Raw genomic sequence first — 20,959 nt, 5'->3', positions numbered from 1 at the left:
TATGGTAAGTCAGTCTCTTCTCCCATGTAACTAGCGATAGGACTAGAGAGGATGGCCTCAAGTTGCACCAGGGGAGATTCAGGTTGGACATTATGATTCCATGATTCTATGAGCGCAGCAAAGACGGTGAGGGGCTTGGAGCACCTCCCTTGTGAAGAAAGGCTGTTTATCTCGGAGCAGACTGAGAGATCTCACTGCTGTCTGTAAGTATCTAAAGAGTAGGAGTCAACTGGAGGGGCCAGGCTCCAGGACAAGGAGCACCAACAAGTAGGCTCAAACTGGAACACAGTACTTTGCACACAAACACGAGGAAGAACTACTTTACTGACAGAGCACTGCAACAGGCTGCCCAGAGAGGTCTCCTTCTCTGAAGGAATTCAAGACCTGACGCTTTCCTGAGGGCTGCAGGAAACTGCTTTAGTATGGAGTTGCATTCCAGTGGAGCTGGATCCGCAGAGGTTCCAACCTCCACGATTCCGTGATTCTGTTACAGTTAGCCTGCTATCGGTTTAGAATACTAGGGAAAAGAAATTCATTCAGCAGCGCGCGAGCGGAGGGCGCTTTCCCTGCCGGAGAAGGCGCCGCTCCCACCCGCGCCGTGGGCGCCGCCCCCTCACGCTGCCCGCCCTGACCCGCAGGCACGGCAGGGCACCCTCGGCTTCTCAGCCAGCAGCAGCGCTACCGATGAGAACCGCCCTCTCAGTACGGCCGCCGCCGGCGGGTGGGCCGGGCTCTGGCGGCGGAGACGGCGTGTACGAGACGGCGGGATTGGCGGGCACGGCGCGGAGCCCGCCGCCCGCCCTTTCCGCACGGAGCGCGGTGCCGCGGCGGAGGCGCTCCCGGCCCCCCGCAGCCCGCCGGGCCGAGAGGGTTTGAGGCGGCTCGGCGTGGCGAGAAATGTGCCGGGGCCGCCTGGCGGCTTTGACATGTTGATCCTTTCCGAGCGCTTAACAGGATCGCAAAACCTTTCGAGCGGCTTTTCCCCGTCAGCCCGGCTTACGCGCGCGGGTTTTGCCCGTAATCCGCCCTCGCCGCGTTCAGGGGCGGCCGCGGTGAGCGCTGCTCTCCCCCGCCCCGCCGCCCCCGCGGGGGTACCGCCGCCCCACGGCAGCGGGCAGCGGGCAGCGGGCAGCGCCGCTGGGAGCGGGCGCCGAGAAAGTTTGGGTCCGGATACTGCCGAGGGAGGCGTGGAGGGTGAGTAGGAGAAAAAGCAGCGTCTGTCGCGTCCTACCTGGGTGAGAGACCGTAACTCGTAAGTTTGCAGTGAGAACGTCGCTTGGCGGCTCTTTTGTGCCTGTGGTGTAACTTCAGCTGTTCGGTCAGTGTGTGTCTCCAGCGTGGGGCTTGCGGTATGTAGGGTATATGGCTGAGGGTCAGGTATGTACCTGGGGCTGTCCTGCTCAAAGAGAATGGAGCAAATGCTATGAGGGCTGCAAAAGCGAATTGTTTCATGCGGTTGAAACATGTGCGTTGGCTTTGTGTCTGGTAGTGTGACATCTTTTGCAAAACTTGTGCCATGTCAAAATGTGCCTGCGAGTGTGCGAGGTCCAGTAATTGCTGTGGTCAGTGTCTTTCTTTGAAGCATAGCCTGAGCTCTGGCTGGAAGGAAAAAGCCAAAGGGATGCATGGAAGAGTGACTCGTGTGGAAGAGTGATTCGGATGGTGCTTTCAGTCTCTGGAGAAATGATGTTAAGAGCAGCTAAAGCCATCCGATTAGAAAGCAACACAAGTGGTATGCGGGCTGTCAGGATGTCTGATCGGCCATGGGTAATGGTGGCAAACAAGTGGTTAGTGTCAGGAGATAGAAAGCATCAGCTTAAAAGATGGCATAGCATCCTCCCATGTCAGCATCTCTGCTCTGCCTTCGCTGCACCCCTGTGCATCTCAGGCTTTGTCATCCACTTTGCACTCAGCGCTGTCATTTCAGTTCAGCACGTTATCCTGCAGGCTTCTCCAGCCTTGCCGTCTCTTCCATTAGCATCTCTTAAATCCTCTTCAGCCCACTGCCTCCTTGCTGCCTGTGAAACGTGACAAATCGCCGCTCCCACTTTCCTTCCCCAGCCAGGTGGGATGGCTGGGGCAGTTTGCATGGCGTGAGCAGGGAGCGGGTTTGAGGGGTGACATTCACATGCACGTGCCTTTTATAATACTGCCTTTTATAAATACCCTTACAGAAATGTGAATCCGATGTGTTCAGGCTGTATTCATGCCGTTGTTGTGTTCACTTTGAACAGTTTCTTTGGCAAATAAACACCCTGATGGAAATGTCAGAAGGGCCAGATTTTAGCCAGAAGCCTTGCAAAGAGCTTGTGTTCTGTACGTAAACAAGGATACCTGCAGCGTGGTAATCCATGCTGGCAACAGAAAAAGCACGGTGTGTCTTGGTTGTCCACCTAGCTGTAATCTGGAACTTACTGTGCTGTAATTTACAATGCTGTGTTCAGTGTACACAGCTGTTTTCTCCTGAACAGCTTCCAGTCTAAATAATAATAAATTCATAGAAAGCATTCTGCAAAAAGGAGTAAATCAGAAAACTGTCAGGTATTGTTAATAATTCATAGAAACAGAGGGACACCCAAGCCAAATCATTCGAAAGATTATTATTTAAAAGATTATTTTGCTGCTTCAGGGCATCAAGGATGCAGCCTTTGAATGGATCAAGGATAATTGTATGCGTCTCATTCTGAAACTCAGTTATACACACATGAATATGCAGCGTTGCATGTAATGCATGCACATCCTGGAGTACTGTGTGGAGAAGTGTCCTTGACAGATCTTCAGTGCTGGGTTTATGAGGTGATGAATGCAAATAACATACATTTTTTAGAAGAGAGCAGTGCTTACAGACTGTAGAAAATGCAATATGATTTACCAGAGAATTGTAACATTTGAAAAGTGTTCTTTTGAAAGAGCTGGTGTTCTAAGGTGTTAGTTGTAGGTGAGGGCAAGGGGTGGTGCAGCCCGCTTGTTATTTTTCCATAGCATTGGGATTGCTTCAGTAGCTTTCATGCAAAGCTGATCTCTGTGAGAGTTTGCCACCATACAGTCTGCAGGTTAATTTAGAAACCTCCAAGTCACTGAAAGAAACAGTTGAACCATCTTCAAATCGCACACTTGCTGAATTTCTGCAGTCTCAGAGATCCACATGCTGCCTGCGCTGGTTAATACATCGTGAACTGTTGGCTGCCGTGCATAATCTACACAGCACTCATGGGGGTGAACTACAACTCTTACCAGATGATGTAACAAGGATCATGTAGGTGGAGGTCAAGGCCCAAAATAAATCCCAAAGGCTTACTAGGGTTGAACCTGAGAGGCTGTGTGAGGATTTGGGAGTGTGTCTTAACTAAAATGATGTAAGTGATCCAATGCAGCTTATCACTGCTTCCATTAGCGATAAGTGAAACAATTTTGAAAGCCTCAAGAACAACAGTATATTATCAACTATGCAAGTACATAAGATCCAATGTCCAATTACATGGAAAGTCACCTGTTACTCTGGCAGTGATAAATATTTCACCTTGAAAAGCTGTTTTTGCATTCTACTGTGTTAGTTATCTGCAGTGCTTTTCATCTAAACAAATAACTTTAAGAAACAGCTTCATCTGCCATTGTGACTTGATAAACAGAGACACATAATATCAGAAGTTTTAACAGATGTTTGCTTGGTTAGCAATTTTCAGTTGAGCTAGATTCGACATATTATGTCCAAAATGGGAGCTGCTTTAGTAGTCCAAATGTGGCATCTCGATGCAGGGAGAATATCCAGATTCAAAACCTCTTTCACAGATGTTTAAGCTGAAATGTATTGTTGCACAATGTTGACAAGCTACCCAGTTCATTTTGGCGGCTTATTGATAGCCAGCAAATTCCTAAATTTGATGTAATTTGTACTATTTATATCTGCACCAGTGTGTGGTGTCTATCTACTTATTTATCCACATCTTTATTACTTAGTTACTTCTATTAAGCCTGCGCCAAATTGTCAAAATCCTAAGCCATAAAGCTGCTCAGAGGCATTCTCAGCACAGCGAACCCGTGAGTACGCAGGAGTGTATCCTGCAGTGTGCTCGTGGAAGGCTGTGAAGGAAGGAGAGAACCTGATTTTGGCTTGCTTGATTTGAAGCAGACTTGAAAACTTCCTCATTTTTGAAGTGCAGGTCCTAACCACAGTGCAGTTTGGCGCCCATGGGTGATTAGACTTCAGAAAGGGAGAGATGGAGTTAGGGCCGTGAGCTATGAGCCGCCTACTTTTCGGGCGGGAATTAGATGCCTAGTTGTTTTTAGAGTCTCCTACTTTAGCTTCATTCATTTACTATGGATTGGTATATGAGGCTTCCTTAAAGGAGCAAAGAATGTCCTGGGTTGGAAAGCATGCACAAAGATCAAGTCCAACTCCTGGACTGCTGCCGTGCCCACAGCCCTGTGCATCCCGTTCCCCGCCCACCGCGCTGTGATGCAGCCCCTTTCCCTGACCCCCAGCTGCCCTCCCCTGACAGCTCCATGCCGTTCCCTCGGGCCCTGTCGCTGTCACACAGAGCAGAGCTCAGCGCTGCCCCTCCGCTCCCTGCAGCCACCATCAGGCCTCCCCTCAGCTCCTCTGCTCTGCAATGAGCACAACGAGGGGCCTCAGCCGATCCTCACACACCTTGCCCTACAAACCCATCTTTGTTGCACTTCTTTGGATGCTCTCTGGTTGTTTTGTCTTGAGTACCTGATTTTCTGCATGCCTTCTCTAGGAAACCTGGATGCTTGACTTGGCAAAGCTGCTGGGTGATAGAGTTCCTAAAAGTTAGATCCTGCAGCCTTTGCACCTTTAGTCCTAAGTCTTTAATATTGTAATTATAAGGAAATGAATAGGACCTAATTTTCAAAATCAGGAAATGCTCATATGAATCTGAAATTTTTATTTCTTGCTTGAACTCATGTTTATTTTTAGATAACTGACTGCCAGGGTAAAATGGATCTTTTATACCAAACAGTGCATATAAAATAATTTGATGCAGTGTTAGTTACTGTTTCACCCACGAAGAAGAGGACTGACCAGTGTATTAACTACTTGTGTTTGGAATAGGAAGAGCTATCAGTAATGTGTGATTTGCTGCATCTTTAGTAGGATAATATGTATTTCTCATTTAGCTCCTGTTTCATTCTTGGTGGTTTGTGCACCAGAAAGCAATAATCATGAAACTATCTGTTTCTTTCAAGTAGCTGGTAGCAAGAATAGAAAAACTGAGAAAGCATGCTGAAACTCTGCTGAAGTCACTGGTAGAGGTGTCAGTCTTTCAAGAGCTTGGGGTGTTTCAGATGGGTTTTATTTTGCTGTCTGATATCAGAAGATTCTTCACTTCTGAAAAGTTCAGGCAGCCTAAGACAGTTTTGTTTTGTCAGTGTGCTGAAAAACAGGTCACTGAGCTCTAGAAAATTCAAGGTGTTAAATGAGTGGGGATTAAAGGACTGAACTTGAGCTTGGGGATAAAAGGCAGTGAGATGGAGGGAAGAGGGTGGCTTAGCTTCATTATCATCCAACTTTGTTCTAGATTAAGCATCGATTAAAATAATTCTCCTCAAATCAAGTCTTTTTAGTGCGTGACAGTAATTGGTGAGTGATCTCCCCATCTTTATCGACACATGAGATGTTTCATCTCATTTTCTCCCATGGACTGCTGAGGAGGAGGAGTGGGAAAGCATCTGGCAGCCAGCCAAAACCAACCCTCTGCATCAGCCATGGTTGTAAGCACAAGGGCAAGCTCTGTGCAGTTCTTAAATCTGTCTTGTAATTGTCTGCTTTCAATAAAGGTTTAGGGTTGTGTGCTCCAGCTAGCTGGAGCTGTCTCTCTGTGTGCCCTGCAAAAAGTATGTGAAGGGCCTCTCATCTCTTCATCATTTTCCTGATTCCTGGTAGCCCCATACTCATAAGCTGCTCCCTACTTGGTCTCTAACAGGTTTGGATCCAGTTTAACGGGCTGTGGAGGACACTGCTATTTCTAAATACTTCAGTAACCTAGGGGTAGAAGGCGCAAATATTTCTCATTAATCAGATTACCACTAATTTGGCAGTGTTTTATGTGCTTCATGCAAGACCAAAACATGTTGCTTTGGGAAGTTTCACCACCTGCTCTGTACCCAAATTCCTGCACTGCTGATGTCTCTGAGTCCTGTACTCAGTCTCTCTCCACCACAGCTGAACACACGTAGCACAGTTTTGTGGTGACAATCCATGCACTCTTCCTACCTCCTTCCAAAAATTGAGGCACTTTACTGAATGAATAGTGGGCTTGGATTACTGTGATTTCTTTCCTCTGGTCTAGTGTAGAACAGGGGCTCAGCTTGCACTGTATGTTGAATTGGGATTTTACAGCTGAAATCATTGTAAAGCATCTAAAAAGAACTCTGAGTTTGCCTACATAATTTTATTTTGTGAGATGAAAATACTTTATAATAATAAATATTAATATATAAATAAAATAGCCATAACAAGTATAATTATTAAAAGCTTATTTCTTGCCTTTCACAATCATTCTTGCTGTGCATTTGCTCTACAGTGTGTTTTGTTTAAGGGGAGGACTAATAATATTGCAGAGAGGTCCATGCTGTCGTTTCATAGAGCACTTTTAATATTCTTTTTTGATTTTAACACTTGCCACGGATAAATCCTTCTACCTTTTTAGCTTTTGTGTCAGCAAGCTTGCTTGGCACTGAGCAGAGCATTTCACTGAGCTGTATGTATATAAATATATAATGCTCAGATTCCCTTTCTGAGAGCATGTTATCACTTTGGAATCATAAGATAGTAGTTTACATGCTTTTCATCAGCATGCATTGACTTGCATTTGCCTACACTGCATGTCACTTGCCGTCAAGTTGTGAATTTGATCTAGTTGGTGTGGGTCACTGGAATTCCCTGCACTTCTCTTTTGTTTCTGCAGTAACTTTGGTGTCCTGAGGTGTTTGTCTCACTCATTCATTTTCAGTGTCATTAATGACAGATTTTCATATGAAAACCTTATTCTTAAACTTCTGCAGCATTGAAGGTCAACTGTTTAATCCGGTTCTTGCTTTCTAGGCTAATAGTTTTTCATCCAAAATAGCATTTGGTTTTATATCTTGTGAGTTGTGTAGTTTCTTCATAGCCTGGCTTTGGAACATCTAAATAAAGCATGCAACTGTTTTCTGTACTCTCTGCTCAAATGGTATGTTCAGAGCATTCCAGGAGATTAGGACTATCCAGTTCCAGTATCTATTAGTAGTGTCTAATTCCAGATTAGTAGTATCTAATTCCAGGAGATTAATAACAGCTGGAGAAGCCATGCCAGTTTCAAGCTTAAAGAAAAACTGTACTCGGTGTTTTTTAACCAGTCTTCCCTGTAGACAAATTACAAGTCTGAAAATACGTACATAACATCTACAGCTTTTAAAATATAGAAAGGCACTATTCACTGCTCAGCTGGTTCAGAAGCAAGCACAGAATCATGGAGTAGCTTGGGTTGGAACAGACCTTAGATTGTCTAGTCTAACCCCTGCTAAAGGCAGGGCTGCCCCCCACCAGATTAGGCTGCTTGCAGCCCCATTCAACCCGTCCTCAAATACCTGCAGGGATGAGGCACCCACATCTTCTTTGGCAGCCTCTGCCAGTGCCTCACTGCCCTCTGAGGCAAAATGTTCTCCCTAAAACATCTAAATCTCCCCTCTTTTAGCTTAAAGCTATTTCCCCTTGTCCTATCACTATCAGATTGTGTAAAAAGTCAGTATCCCTTCTGATTACGAGCTTCCTTTTAAGTACTAGAAGGTCACAGTAAGATCTTCGCAGAGCTTCCTCCTCTCCAGGCTGAACAAACCCACCTGCCTGAGCTTTTCTTACTACTAGCCCTTTGATCATACTCGTGGCCTCCTCTGGACCTTCTCCAACAGCTCTGCAATCCTTCTTGTGCCAGGAGTGCCAGGCCTGGACACAGTACTCCGGACAGGGAGTCATGAGGCTAAAGTAGAGAACATTCCCCTCCCTCTCTCTGCTGGCCACCCCTCTGTTGATGCAGCCCAGGATATCACTGGCCTTCTGTGCTGCAAGTGCGTGCTGCTGGCTCTTGTCCCTCTTCTTGTCCATTAGGAGCCCCAAATCCTTCTCCACAGGGCTGCTCTTAATGAGTTTTTCTCCCAATCTGTACTCATATCTGGGATTGCCCAGAGTGACCCAAGTGCAGCACTGTGTACTTTGGCCTTACTGACTCATTTGGTTCTTGTGGGCCCTCTTCTCAAGTGTATCTAGGTTCCTTTGGATGGCATCCTTTCCTTCTGTCGTATCAACTGCAACATTCATCTTGGTGTTGTCTGCAAACTTCCTGTTGGTGCACTCAATCCCATTGTATTTATCATTAGTAAAGATATGGAAGAGCACTGTTCCCAAAACAGGACCCTGGGGAAAGACACTAATTGTTATTGGCCTCCACCCTGGACGTAGAGCCATTAACCATAACCCTCTGGCTGTGGCCGTCCAACCAATTCTTTATCCACTGAATATTCCACCCTTCAAATCTGTATTTCTCCAATTTAGAGATAAGGACGTGGTGTAGGAGCATGTCAAAGATGCTGCACAAATCCAGCTATATGACATCACTCGCCCTTCCTTCATCCACTGATGACTCCATTGTAGAAGGCCATGAGGATGGTCAGGCACGATCTGCACTTTGTGAAGCCATGCTGACTTCCAGTGAAGACTGAGGCAAATAACTCGTTGAGTATGTTGAGTGACGTCTGTTGTAGTGAGTTCTCCCTTCTCATTTAACAGATGGAGGTATACTCTCCTTGGCCTGTCTCTTCCAACTAATGTACCTGTACAATCCCTTCCTGTTACATTTCACATCCCTTGCTAGGTTCTGTTTCATGTGTGCCTTAGGGCTTTCCTGATCTAATTTCTGCATTATTCCTCAGTCTCAAATCCCTGCTTTTGCTTCCTGTACATGCCCCCTTTTTTCCCCTCAGTTTAACCGACAGGTCCTTGCCTAGTCATGCCAGTTTCCTGCCTCTTCTGCTTGTTTTCCTCTACTGGGAGACAGAGAGCTCTTGTGTTCTCAGAAAGGTGTCCTTGAAGAGCTGCCAGCTCTGCTCTCTTGTCCATAAGAACAGCTTCCCAGGGAATCCTGTCCAGCGATTTCTTAAACAGCTGGAATTTTGCTCTCCTGAAGTTCAGGTTCCTGACTTCGCTTTTTGCTAGGCCTGTATTCCTTGAGATCACAAACTCAGCCAGGCCATGATCTCTGCTTCCAGTATTAACCTTTTTTTATGGTCTCCTCTGTGTTGGTCAGCACCAGGTCCATTAATGCGTCATCTCTGGTTGATTTATCTACTACCTGGATCTAGAGGTTATCCTCAGTGAGCTCCTGGAGTCTCCTGAATTTCCTGCAGCATGCCATGCTGCTTTCCCGGTGTTTCTTTTTAGTGAGATGCTGCATGCTGACAGCAAACAAGCTACATCATGCCTACACTCTAGGTTTTTATTATCTCATACTTCTGTTGTCTGTGCAGTTATTCATTTTATTGGAGACTCTAAGCCAGGTGATCCTGGTTTAAGAACTGCTGTAGATAGATATGAATTAGCGAATCATTGGAGCTAGTGGCAAGGTTTTTGTTACATTAGGTGGCAGGTACTGGTAAAGGTTGGGTTGCATGGGGCCCTGGGCAACTGCTCTAGTACTTAATCTAGTGACTGGCAACGCTGCCTGTGGCGGAGGGGTTGGAACTTGATGATCCTAGAGGTCCCTTCCAACCCAAGCCATTCTACGATGCTATGATCTTAACTTGGCACTAACTTGGTTTTGGAAGTCTACTCTTAAAAAAAAGCTTGTGCTCTGTCACTTATGAATCATTCTGATTTTCTCATTATCAAGCTTTTAAAGCTTTGAAGTAGAATAACATGCAAGTCCAATGGTGGATGCGTTATGGTGTTGATTGGAATAGGGAGGAATCATTTCTCTCTCAAAATTCTATTTTGATTTAAATGACAACAACAAACAATTGGCTGAGTTTTGAAGGAATCATAGAATCATAGAATGGCCTGGGTTGAAGAGGATCATAATGTTTACTTTCTAGTTTCAACCCCCCTGCTATGTGCAGGGTCACCAACCACCAGACCAGGCTGCTCAGAGCCACATCCAGCCTGGCTTTGAATGCCTCCAGGGATGGGGCATCCACAGCCCCCTTGGGCAACCTGTTCCAGTGCGTCACCACCCTCTTGAAAAACTGCCTCCTAATGTCTAACCTAAACCTCCCCTGTCTCAGTTTAAAACCATTCCCCCTTGTCCTATCACTATCCACCCTCGTAAACAGCCATTCCCCCTCCTGTTTATATACTAACTTCAAGTATTGGAAGGCCACAATGAGGTCTCCTCAGAGCCTTCTCTTCTCCAAGCTAAACAGTCCCAGTTCCCTCAACCTTTCCACATAGGAGAGGTGTTCCGGCCCTCTGATCATTTAGTGACCCTCCTCTGGACCCCCTCCAAGAGCTCCACATCCTTCTTTTACTGGGGGCCCCAGGCCTGGATGCAGTACTCCTGATGGGGCCTCACAAGAGCTGAGCAGAGGGGGACAATCATGTCCCTCTCCCTGCTGGCCATTCTTATTCCTAAATTATCTTGCATTGGACTTCCAGTGTATAGCTGAAAACAGCGGAAATGCAATAGGTAGCAAGAGTAACTATTCATAGAAAGAAGCAGTTTGCTCTTGTGCCTTACTTTCTGTATGAGCACAACAATTTGCCAGCAAGGGGCATGCTGCTCTGCTTTTAAGTGAAGCAGTTGTGACAACCTGGCTACTGTGTTAGAGTCTCCCAGTATAACTTCAAGCCTTGGAACCTGGGAAGTGAGAACATAAATTGGAGGCCATCATCAGTAGTAACAAAAGAACAAAGGCATTTTATTTTTATCTTCAACTATCTTCAAATTAATATATGAGAAATGGGAGTTACTGCTGTAGCAAAATAAATCTACTCATCACCAAGTCACTATTGTGTGTAATCTATCTAATTCTGCTGTACAAAGCCTGTAATAGAAGCAATAATTGTAACTCACAAATAGTTAACGATAATTTTTCTCGGAGATAAGAGAAATTGGTATCATATCTATTTTGGAAACTGCTCATTCAGCTAGTTAATTTATTAAAATGTTTGTCCATCCAAGGCTGAATTGATTGAAAAGAAATGGTATTCCTTGATATTTATAATGGATATACCTTAACAGAATTGTAGAAATAATTCTTTGGACATAACAAATTGATTCATCTTGTGAAAATGATTCAGTTAACATTTTTGTATGCAGTTTTCAGTATAAATCATCCATGTCTTAGGAATCAGTTCTTCTCAGTGAACATTCAGATCTAAGAGTGGGTTGAAAATCCTCTATTTATATCGGTGTGTCGTAGAAATGCTGATTTTCTCCCCAGAAAAGCTGAAGTTACCTGGTATGTGCAGGGCTGGGTTTAAGATCAAACACAATCATGTATCAGTTGACCTGTGTTGAGGTAAGATTAGAAATAGGAAACACTAACCAGATTTTCAGGTGTTAAATAAGATATCCAGGGGCTATTTCCAGGCCAATTTTATTATTTCTGGATGCAAAATTTAAGTTAGTCTGTTTTGCGTTTTGAAATATATTAAATTCCTTTAAAAGTTATATGCTATTTCCTTTAGGTCTCTGGGATTTGGATGGAGGGTAAGTCAAGCATCTGTCTTTTAAGAAGCTGAGTGCATAACATAGACCTGTTAGTGGGCAATGAGTTTTACTTCAGGAGCGATGCAGGGGAGAGTTTTTGTGTCTGTATTTTGTTTGCCGCTAGTTGCATGCTGTATGGTTTTAAGGCCATACAGGGTGAGAAAAGGACATTAGATGATCTGAAGCAGTGGCCAGATCCCAGGAGAAATTGCTTCTAGAGATGTCTCGGATAGAAAAGGTCCCTGACCAGGGCTTCAATAATTAAAAAAAGTTCAAAATTCAGAACTTGCAGTGAAGTCTTTCAGACTGCCGTTTTTAAAGCAGTTGTGTTGACTCTTAAAAGCTGTTTTACTTACGTTGGTAAGGCACTGAAGGACACATCTGGAAAGGAATTAAGTTGAATAACTTTCCTAAATCTTACAGGAGTTGGATGGTTAGATATCTCAACAGACTTCGTCTTGAAGCGCTGCCATAAGAATGATAGATGAGAAGGCAACAGAAGAAATGTTTAGCATATTGTTTAGATAATGTATGATTAATGGATGCTGTGTATTAAGCTGAAGGACACATTTGGTTAATGATCTGTTTGCTTCCTATGCAATTTCAGAATAAGAGATTTCATCATAAAACAGAAACAGGTTAGCACAAGAGGACTGACTTGAAGCGGATTGGTTGTCCCAGCACGTAACCACTTTGCTTTCTAACTGTAGTCTTTGAATGAAATTTTAAATGCAGTTTCTCTGTGGATAATATGTCTGACACTGTGGATATTCAGAATCCCCAGAGACAAAAAATGTCGTGTCACATAAACCTTTTTGTTGGTCCTGATGGGTTTTCTTTGTTACAGGGCTTTTTCATTGTTATGTGTTTCATGAGCACTTCTGTCTGGTAGAAGTAAATCTGGGAACGGCTCTCATACTATGTATATAAATATTGCTGTCCATGAAAATGGTTAAATTAGCTTTTTACTGCCCTCTTGTTGTAGTCAGTCACTGTTTCTAAGAACTGTTACATTGCTTTTGGTGCCTTCATTAAATGCATTTTTTCCCCTGTGTTTCAGCTATCAATTAGATGTTGATATGTAAAGCAAAATGGCAAAAATCAACACCCAGCACTCTTACCCTGGCATGCATGGACTGTCTGTCAGAACTACTGAAGAAGATATTGAAAGGATTGAAAATGGCTTTATCAGGTAATGTGTTTGTTTCATCACAATCAGATAGCCACAGAATTTGGGGCAGTTCTCCATATCTGTATTTTGGAAGTGATCACATCTCCGTTGACCCTTTGTATTTAAATGACCTAGTGGTGTATTTCCAAAGTACAGAACAGACAGCAATAGGAAGGTTATCATGATTTGCAGTTCTGTATTCAGGACCTATATCACCTGAGGAATAAAACACATTTTCCCATTGATGGGAATTACACCATCTCTATAAGGATAAGCATCTTTCTTGAATCAGCTTGCAAGAACCTGCACTTGGAGTGTGTATGGGACGAGGAGAAAAAAGGCTCTTGCCAGTACTTTGCAGTGAAAAGCCTTAGGAAAGTTTTTAAAGCAACTTCTTCAAACTGTTTAGCTCCACTGTTAGGAAACATGTGTAGCATATAAAGCATAACAACGTTTTTTTTACTGGCTTTTCAGAGCTTCACACTGTACAGTTGAGCTGTACTTGTTTCCTTACACTCACTTTTCTCTTTTTCAGGGTTGTTTTTATGGCTGCATAAAATATGCCTGTGTGCTGTACACTTGTATTTTATGCAGTCCCAGTCATTTCTCTGGTCTGGGCAAATGCTACTGCAAGAAATTGTCTGATGATACACAGCACTTGTGCAGGCTGGAAAACGTTGCCTGCTTTTGGCTTCTTGTGGTCAACTGCCTCAGCTGTGGGGGCTTTGTCAGACTGACTCTTGTTGACCAAATGTTTAAAAGCCTGTTAGAACTGCTTGTATTGTGATAATTTTGGATCATGTGCCCCTAGCGTGTAGTGTGGATGTGATCCTTGTCCTCTTCACGTTATTTATTTTTTTTCCATTTCTGCTTTGCTTATGTGATACCTTCTGGTATGTAGGTGTACTCACACTAGTGAAAATGGAACTGCTTTTATTCTCTGCAGTATGGCTTGCTTGATTTAGTTAATACTGCTTCATGTTGTTCTTCGAGAGATTGGAAGCATCATGTCTCTTTGTCTTCATTTACAACCGTACCTCAGAAGCAGGGAAAACACACATTGCATTGAGCCTTCATTTTATGCCCCTTTTTTTTGGTAGAAAATATCAGTGATTGGCAGCTTAGAACTTACTAGTGGAAGTGAGAAGCGTAGTTACAAAGGTTTGAATGTAGAATTAAATGGCTGCAGTCAATGAGGCAATGACTTAAACATAAAGGGGCGAAAGTATGAATTACACTTTATGATGATAAGAGTCTTGATGGACCATTTATTTAAAATGAAGTTCATTGTGGTCAGCATTGATTATGGGATTTCACAGATGAGTAAAAAACGATTACAGGGTCGCTCTGTAAAAGAGATCTCACTTTAAGGTTTTTCTATTGCTGAAGTGAATGCCAAAAAATGGTTATATAATACTTTTGTAATACAGCTAAAAAAAATGGTATGTATATTGGCAAAACTCAATATGCTTGTGTTCATTAGGACACACATGCATTTTAGACCACTGAATCTATGAGAATATGATTGTTATTTAACAGAAGACAATTTTTAATTTTCTTTTATAAGACAGAAACCTTCCATTCTGTTTCTTTTGGCAAAAGTTAATCCTTTTTTCCACAAAAAGACAATGGGAATTATGGTGAGGGGAGCAAATAAAACGTATTTCATGCATTATCTGTCACGAACATCGCAGATTGTTTCTCTTTCCAGTTCTGAACTTAAAACCTCAGTCACTGTCAGCAGAAACTGCCACTTTCACATCTTCGCATTGAAGACAGTTGTGGGGCATTGGTCTTCATGCAAGACTTCAGGCAACTTCATGCAAGAAATTCTGATACACATTTTTGAAATTCAGATTAGCAAAAATTAAAACCGTAAACACAGGGGAAAACAAACAAACAAACAAATAATCAATCCAGCCAACCATAGGTTTTCTAGACTAGTGACACTGCTCCTTATTTTCATTTAAGTCCTGCTGGCTCTAGTTCAAGAAAACAATTAAGCACATTACTTAGTTCCCATTACAGTCGGGTGTTAATTTTATGCTTAATGCTAAGATGTGCTTAAGTGCTTTCCTGTAGTGGAATGCGGTGTTATCAAAGAAAAGCACTCACTGGAACAATTAACAGAAAGCTGCTGGTGGTCTTCAAATTGTAATTTGCTCATCTGGCAGATGAAGTAGCTAAGCTACTATCCATCGTATTTGAGAAGCTGTGGCAGTCTGATGAAATTATCACTGACTGGAAAAGGGAAACATAACCCCCATTTTTAAACAAGGAGAAAAAGGAAGATCCAGGGAACTACAGGCCAGTCTTGCCTCTGCCCAACAAGATAATGGAGCTGATCCTTATAGAAACTGTGCTAAGGAACGTGGAAGACAAAGAGGTGGTTGGTGGCAGTATGGCTCCACTAAGGGCAAATTCTGCCTGCCAAATGTAGTGGCTTTCTGTGATGGGGTTACAGCATTGGTGGGTAAGGGAAGAGCAACTGACACATCAACACTCCTGCCCACCCTGGTGTCATCTGCTAATGTACTCAATGTGTGCTCAATCCCTTCATCAAACTTGTTGATAAATATTTTAAACAAAACTAGCCCCAGTACTGAGCCCTGGAGCACACCATCTGTGGATTTAACTCATTCATAATGACCTTTGGGGCCTGACTATCCAGCCAGTTTTTACTCCAGTGAACCATACATCTCTCCAAGCCAGGAGCAGCCAGTTTCCCTAGGAGAAAGGTGTGGGAAACAGTATCCAATGAGGATCATCCAACTCCTGGCTCCCCACAGCACCACCCCAAATTCAAGCCCTCTGAGAGTGGTGTCCAAATGCTTCTTGAACTCCAGTAGGTTCAGTGCCTTGACCCCAAGTTCCAGGGCCTGACCACACTTTGGTGAAGAACCCCCAAATCCATTTCTGCAGGTCTGCTCTCCAGCCTCTCGTCCCCCAGTCTGAATTTATATTCAGGGTTTCAACTTAAGCTGAGGAGGCACAGTTATCTACTGTTCCTACTTTGTAACCTGCTCTCTGTTCTTAATGTTGTGTAGTCTCTTCTCATGGTGATTTCAAACTATGTAACATAATGGGACAATAATGGCAGTCCTTTCTGTTCTGCTGCAGATACCAACCAAACTAATGAGTCTGGGATAGGAGTGAGTTTGTGTTCATAAAAATAAAGTCAGAATTAGGCCACGTGCACTGAAGGTGTTACTTCAGAAGCCCAGTCTGTAACCTTCCTCTGCACTGATAGAAAGTCAGTTTACAAATGAGTTCTCTTGTGTTGTGTGAACGTGGTTGAGAAAAATCAGAAATGAGCTTGTGAGTTTTATAAGGAGTTACAGTAGTGGAAGGAAGAGAGCATTTTAGATTTAGTTTTCAGTTTGCTTGTGTGAATTAAAGTGGAATGTGTTTATAATTGCTGTGTAATGTTGGACAGATGCTTCCACAGCAGCTGCCTGGTAGAGTCCTATGAGTATTACTGTAAAGGTGAAATGCAAGCCCTTCAGTGCTGTTTCTGCAAACTTCTTTTGATATTCTTGAGTTGTCTGTACATGCTGCAACTTTTTTTGTGAAGTAAACCTGAATTTACTAAAAGCAGTTAAGCTGCTGCAACTTAAATACTCCTCTTTTTTTCTTCAAACTGTGTTCTGTTAATTAAAATAATTTTCTAAGAATTCTTTCTGCCTCCTTTGAAAATGTCTTTTCAGGACTCAAAAATGATGGTGATTAGTAAGTAAGAACAATAGCAACATTAGAATCCATGCTGTTTAAGAACAAGCAAGATATATATTTTCCAAGGAGGAAATACAAGGTAGTAAAAACAGGCATAGCACTGCAGTCTAAAGGATGCTGTCAGCCCTTCCCCAGCAGGAGTGCAGATGCTTCAGGAAAAGAAACGGAGTGGGGATAAAGGAGCAAACTGCAAGTATCTATGCTTGCCTTAGTCCTAGCATCCAGCTCAGCAGAATTCCTAAGCTGTGTGTAGGCCCTGTGTATCCAGTAGCCTGTAATGGATTTCTGTCCCATGAGTTTGCTCGTTGTCCCCTGGGAGCTGGGTTGACCTTGGCAACCCCAACAGTCACAGCACCCACAACGTAAACTGGGTTGTAAAACTTTTTCAATTCTAACCTGTACCTCTTGGTGTCTTATTAGAAGAGGAAAAGAAAACAATTAAGAAATTGTGAATCCCAGGAGTCACTATCTTTTGTAGTGTGGAGATGCAATGAAGTTTTAATTCTTTGTCTGCCAGCTTCCCTGTGTACTTCCCTGCCAGCTGTGAGTACAGACAAAACTAAGCTGCTAATTATCCTGTTGCTGGCACTCAAAATGCTGCTGCCAGTTCTTATGAAGTTAGTGTAAGTATCATCATATTCAGTGCTTTCGTGGCAGTGCGGATTAACAGAGTCATGTGAGAGATTGTTTGCATTACGAAGGGAGAAAAACGTGATCCTTGATGAAATGTGGTGATGGCATCTTGTAAAGGAAAACACAGAGAAAGCCTCAGGAGTCATAAAAAAATCCACAGTGAGCTTTGATGAAGTCCTGGTTCCACTGAAGTCAGTTCCAAAACTCCATTACAGAAAGATAAAGCCAAAGCTTCATCTATTATTTTTCAGTCTAATTATTTCTGTGCTAATAAGCAGTCTTAAAGAACTCACGTGAGCTGGCAGACACTGCATGTGACTTGACAGTATAATCACTATCTGCAGTTGCATGCAGCTGAGATTCTGCATTGTTTTCTGTGTCTCATCACCACCAGAGTAGCTCTGAACATCTATAAGCCCGTTTTACCATGCAGTAGGCTGATTTTCACTTATGGAGCGAGTAAGAACAGTAGTGGTGCTACTCAGTGTTATCTACTGTAGAATCAGTGTTTTTCCATTTCAGTCTAGACAAGGAGCAAAAGGAAAAAGAGGTGTTTGCTTTGAGTCATAAAATGGAACCACATTGGTGGAAATATCAGACTGTTAAACCCAAACAAGGTCTAGGGGATCAATACTGAAAAAAACAGTGGGCAGTCACTTTGAAGCCCCTTGGAGGCACGGAACTTTCCTCCCTGCTGAAGGAAAGCTGCTGATGCAGTGCAGGAGGAGTGCTAGGAGACTAGCAAATATGCCCAAGGAGGCTGTGGATGCCCCATCCCTGGAGGCATTCGAGGCCAGGCTGGATGTGGCTCTGGGCAGCCTGGTCTGGTGGTTGGTGATTCTGCACAGAGCAGGGGGCTTGAAACCGGATGATCATTGTGGTCCTTTTCAACCCAGGCCACTCTGTGATTCTATGATTCTATGAAGTGTTCTTCTCTTAATTGTGTATCACCAGAGCAGTAATTGACATGTAAGAAATCAGCTTCTGACCTTGCGGGGACAGATGGCAGAGCCTCGTCTGCCTCATTCATGTTGGATGGCTCCAGAAAAGTGGGAATATGGGTTTCACTGTACATTTATCAAATGCATGTCTTATTGGTAGAAAGAGGATAATTTGCAATATTGTTTTCTGGTGCAGTGGTGTTAATAATTGGATGGGGGGAAAATCTGCTGGAGGCTGAATATAAATTAAAAAACATTTCCTTTTGCAGAACCCATTCACTGTGTGAGGATACATCTTCAGAGCTGCAGAGAGTCATTTCTATGGAGGGAAGACATCTATCTGGATCACAAGCGAGCCCATTCACAGGCAGGGGAGCAATGGCAAGGTAACATGCTAATTAACACCATTTTCAGTATTAGCGTATTTGAAAGAGACAGGTCACTATTTATTTCAAGGTAAAGTAAGAAGAGCCATCACTTTCCAAAGAAGATGGATGGAGTGCAGCTCAAGATCCTGTATAGAACGTGACTGAGGCTTCTTTAGACATCGATTCTGAACTCATTGCTTACTTGTTTGTAATAAAAGCCTTGGGATCCTAGAGGTGCTGGATGAGCTCACACAAATTAGTCTGATTAAAGAAAAAGATATTTCTTTTTACAAGATCTGATTTGAAAATTATTGAATGCTGAGCAAATGCAAGAAGTGACAGCAGGAATGACTCAGGACTGTAGAGTAAATGGATAAGTGGTTCTGGCTGGTAGCTGATGCCGTGTTATTTTCCTATCAGGTATGGGCTAACGATTGTTGCCTTGTTGACGGGTATCTCTGGCAAAGGAGGAGATGGGGTGTTTGTGTTGTGAATGCTGGAATTTCTGTTTCTAGAATCCACTTTTGTTTGTAATGAAATGTGAGCCTGAGACAACGAATTTCAAGTCAGCCATTTGCTCAAGTCATTTACTTTACATAGACTTAAAACACAAACTTTGAACAGAGCTTCAAAAACTTTTTGTGTTGACTTTAAGGATTTCCAACTGAGACTGCAGAGCACTCTCTCTCCTGATGCCATGATGGTACATGCTACAGAGCATACTGAGTTTAAGCATAGTGTATTTCAAAGACAAATATTGCTATAAAACTAGAGTCATTTAAAGAGTTTACATTTCAAGGTTTTGGGTGGTAGAGAACAAACTTGTGTTGCCTTATTTGGTTGTCAGGTGATGATACCACTGTGTGTACATTACAAAGTCTGCAAGAAGTTGGTTTTAGGTGGAAAACGTTTTTTGGTGTATATTGGAAGCACCTACATGTGTAAATCAATACTGAAAGCTTCTTAATGTTTATATTATTCTATACCCTTTTACAGAATACTTTGAGTTACATGCATGTATAACTTCAATTTCTTACTCTCTGAATCTGCAAGGAAACCTTTGATACAAACACGAATGCTCAGCAGTTTAAATAAAGTATAGTAGTATAACATGCCTCTCAAATGCAGATTCTCAAAGACCTAAGATAACAGCCTCTGCTGGACTTCTTACTGAGAGTATCTTAGGACAAAAAAGGTGAGAATAAAACAGTATGGCAGAAATAAGAAAAGGCTTTCTTTCTTCAAATAGAGAAGTTCTCAATCTTATTTTGTGGAATCTGTTTGGCTTCTTAACTAACAGTTCTCAAAATGCCTTGTTTTCTAATATAAGTAAGAGCATCCCTGTCACTGGTTTTTCACACCACTTCTTACGTGAGAGCTGAGTTCTGCTCAGATAAAGAGGAAAAAAATCACAATTTAATTTTATGCAATGCTTTCTAAATGAGTTAGGAATCCATTAATTCATCTCAGACTTTGATGTAGAGCTTTTTTTAAATTTTGCATTCCTGGTAGATTTTGAATTCTCTCAGTTGTTGGACATTGGTGATGATTTATATGATGCTTTGTTGGTATAGGAATAAAGAGCTAAAGATGTCTTTCTCTAATTTCTGACATGTGGTATTGTTCCTGCTTTATTTGTCCTTTTGTTTCAAGGTAAGAAATCCTGGGCAAGATCTATGAGATGGTATAGTTAGGCCCTGGAGAAGTGCAGTAAGACAAGTGTACTTCATCATAAGATTGTGATATTGTCCAACATGAAGGGAATGCGAAGAGCTTTCCTTGAGTAGCCCAGAGCTCCTGTAAGAAGTTACTGGTTGTTGAGGATTTCATTATGGCATTTTCATGGACAAGGTTGGGAAACCTGAAGTAACACTACTTTTGTCCAAATTGGTCTGCTGATGAGAAAGAATAAAGAATACTGTTTGGGGAGTCAATAAAATCTAATTTATATATTTCAGTGTCTGTTGTTTTCAGTTTTTCAGAAGCACGTTTTTGTTTGAACTTTGGTAACATTACAAGAATTTGTGATGTGTTTCAGTCAATTAGTGGGAGCATAAAATGAGTCGTAACAATACAGTGATAAGTTAGTTTTGTTGCATGATGTTCTGCTTATCCAATTTCAGTGCTCTGCTTGAAATTTAGGATGAGGAAATAGTGCTGTCTATGCAGTAGGCAGGTTTATGTGCAGTGTGCAATTACTGTATCTGCAGACAGACTCTTTACAACCTAAGGGGAAGTGACTGAAATTTTACCATTCCTTCTTGCAAAGTTCATCCTTCTTCACCAACTATTCAGCATTTTTTTCTACTGTGTGTACCCTGAGAATACGTTCTTGTGAGTATGTTATGTCTCCTGATCTGTCAGTCCAAGATTCCTCATTATCACATAAGGTCAGAAGTTTTTTGACTCCAT

The 20,959-nt window shown here is 42.7% G+C and overlaps 1 protein-coding gene across 3 annotated transcripts in view; it reads left to right on the top strand.

The window, feature by feature from the left end:
* The first annotated feature begins 788 nt into the window (after positions 1-788).
* The window catches only part of CNGA3 (cyclic nucleotide gated channel subunit alpha 3), a 33,608-nt gene continuing 13,437 nt past the window's right edge, over positions 789-20,959 (top strand). Inside the window, exons 1-3 of one of the 3 annotated variants that reach the window (XM_052705705.1) lie at positions 789-1,194; positions 12,763-12,894; positions 18,449-18,565. In XM_052705705.1, coding sequence (XP_052561665.1) covers positions 12,794-12,894; positions 18,449-18,565 — 218 coding nt within the window. In that variant the 5' untranslated portion in view covers positions 789-1,194; positions 12,763-12,793. The remainder of the gene's footprint in view (positions 1,195-12,762; positions 12,895-18,448; positions 18,566-20,959) is intronic. The other 2 variants (XM_052705703.1, XM_052705704.1) reach the window with 2 other exon arrangements.

The sequence above is a fragment of the Tympanuchus pallidicinctus genome, unplaced genomic scaffold, assembly GCF_026119805.1.
Source record: "Tympanuchus pallidicinctus isolate F22 unplaced genomic scaffold, pur_lepc_1.0 scaffold6, whole genome shotgun sequence".
In the NCBI taxonomy this organism is placed as follows: domain Eukaryota; kingdom Metazoa; phylum Chordata; class Aves; order Galliformes; family Phasianidae; genus Tympanuchus; species Tympanuchus pallidicinctus.
Note: the sequence above shows the minus strand (reverse complement) of the source record. Positions and strands in the feature narration are given on the sequence as shown.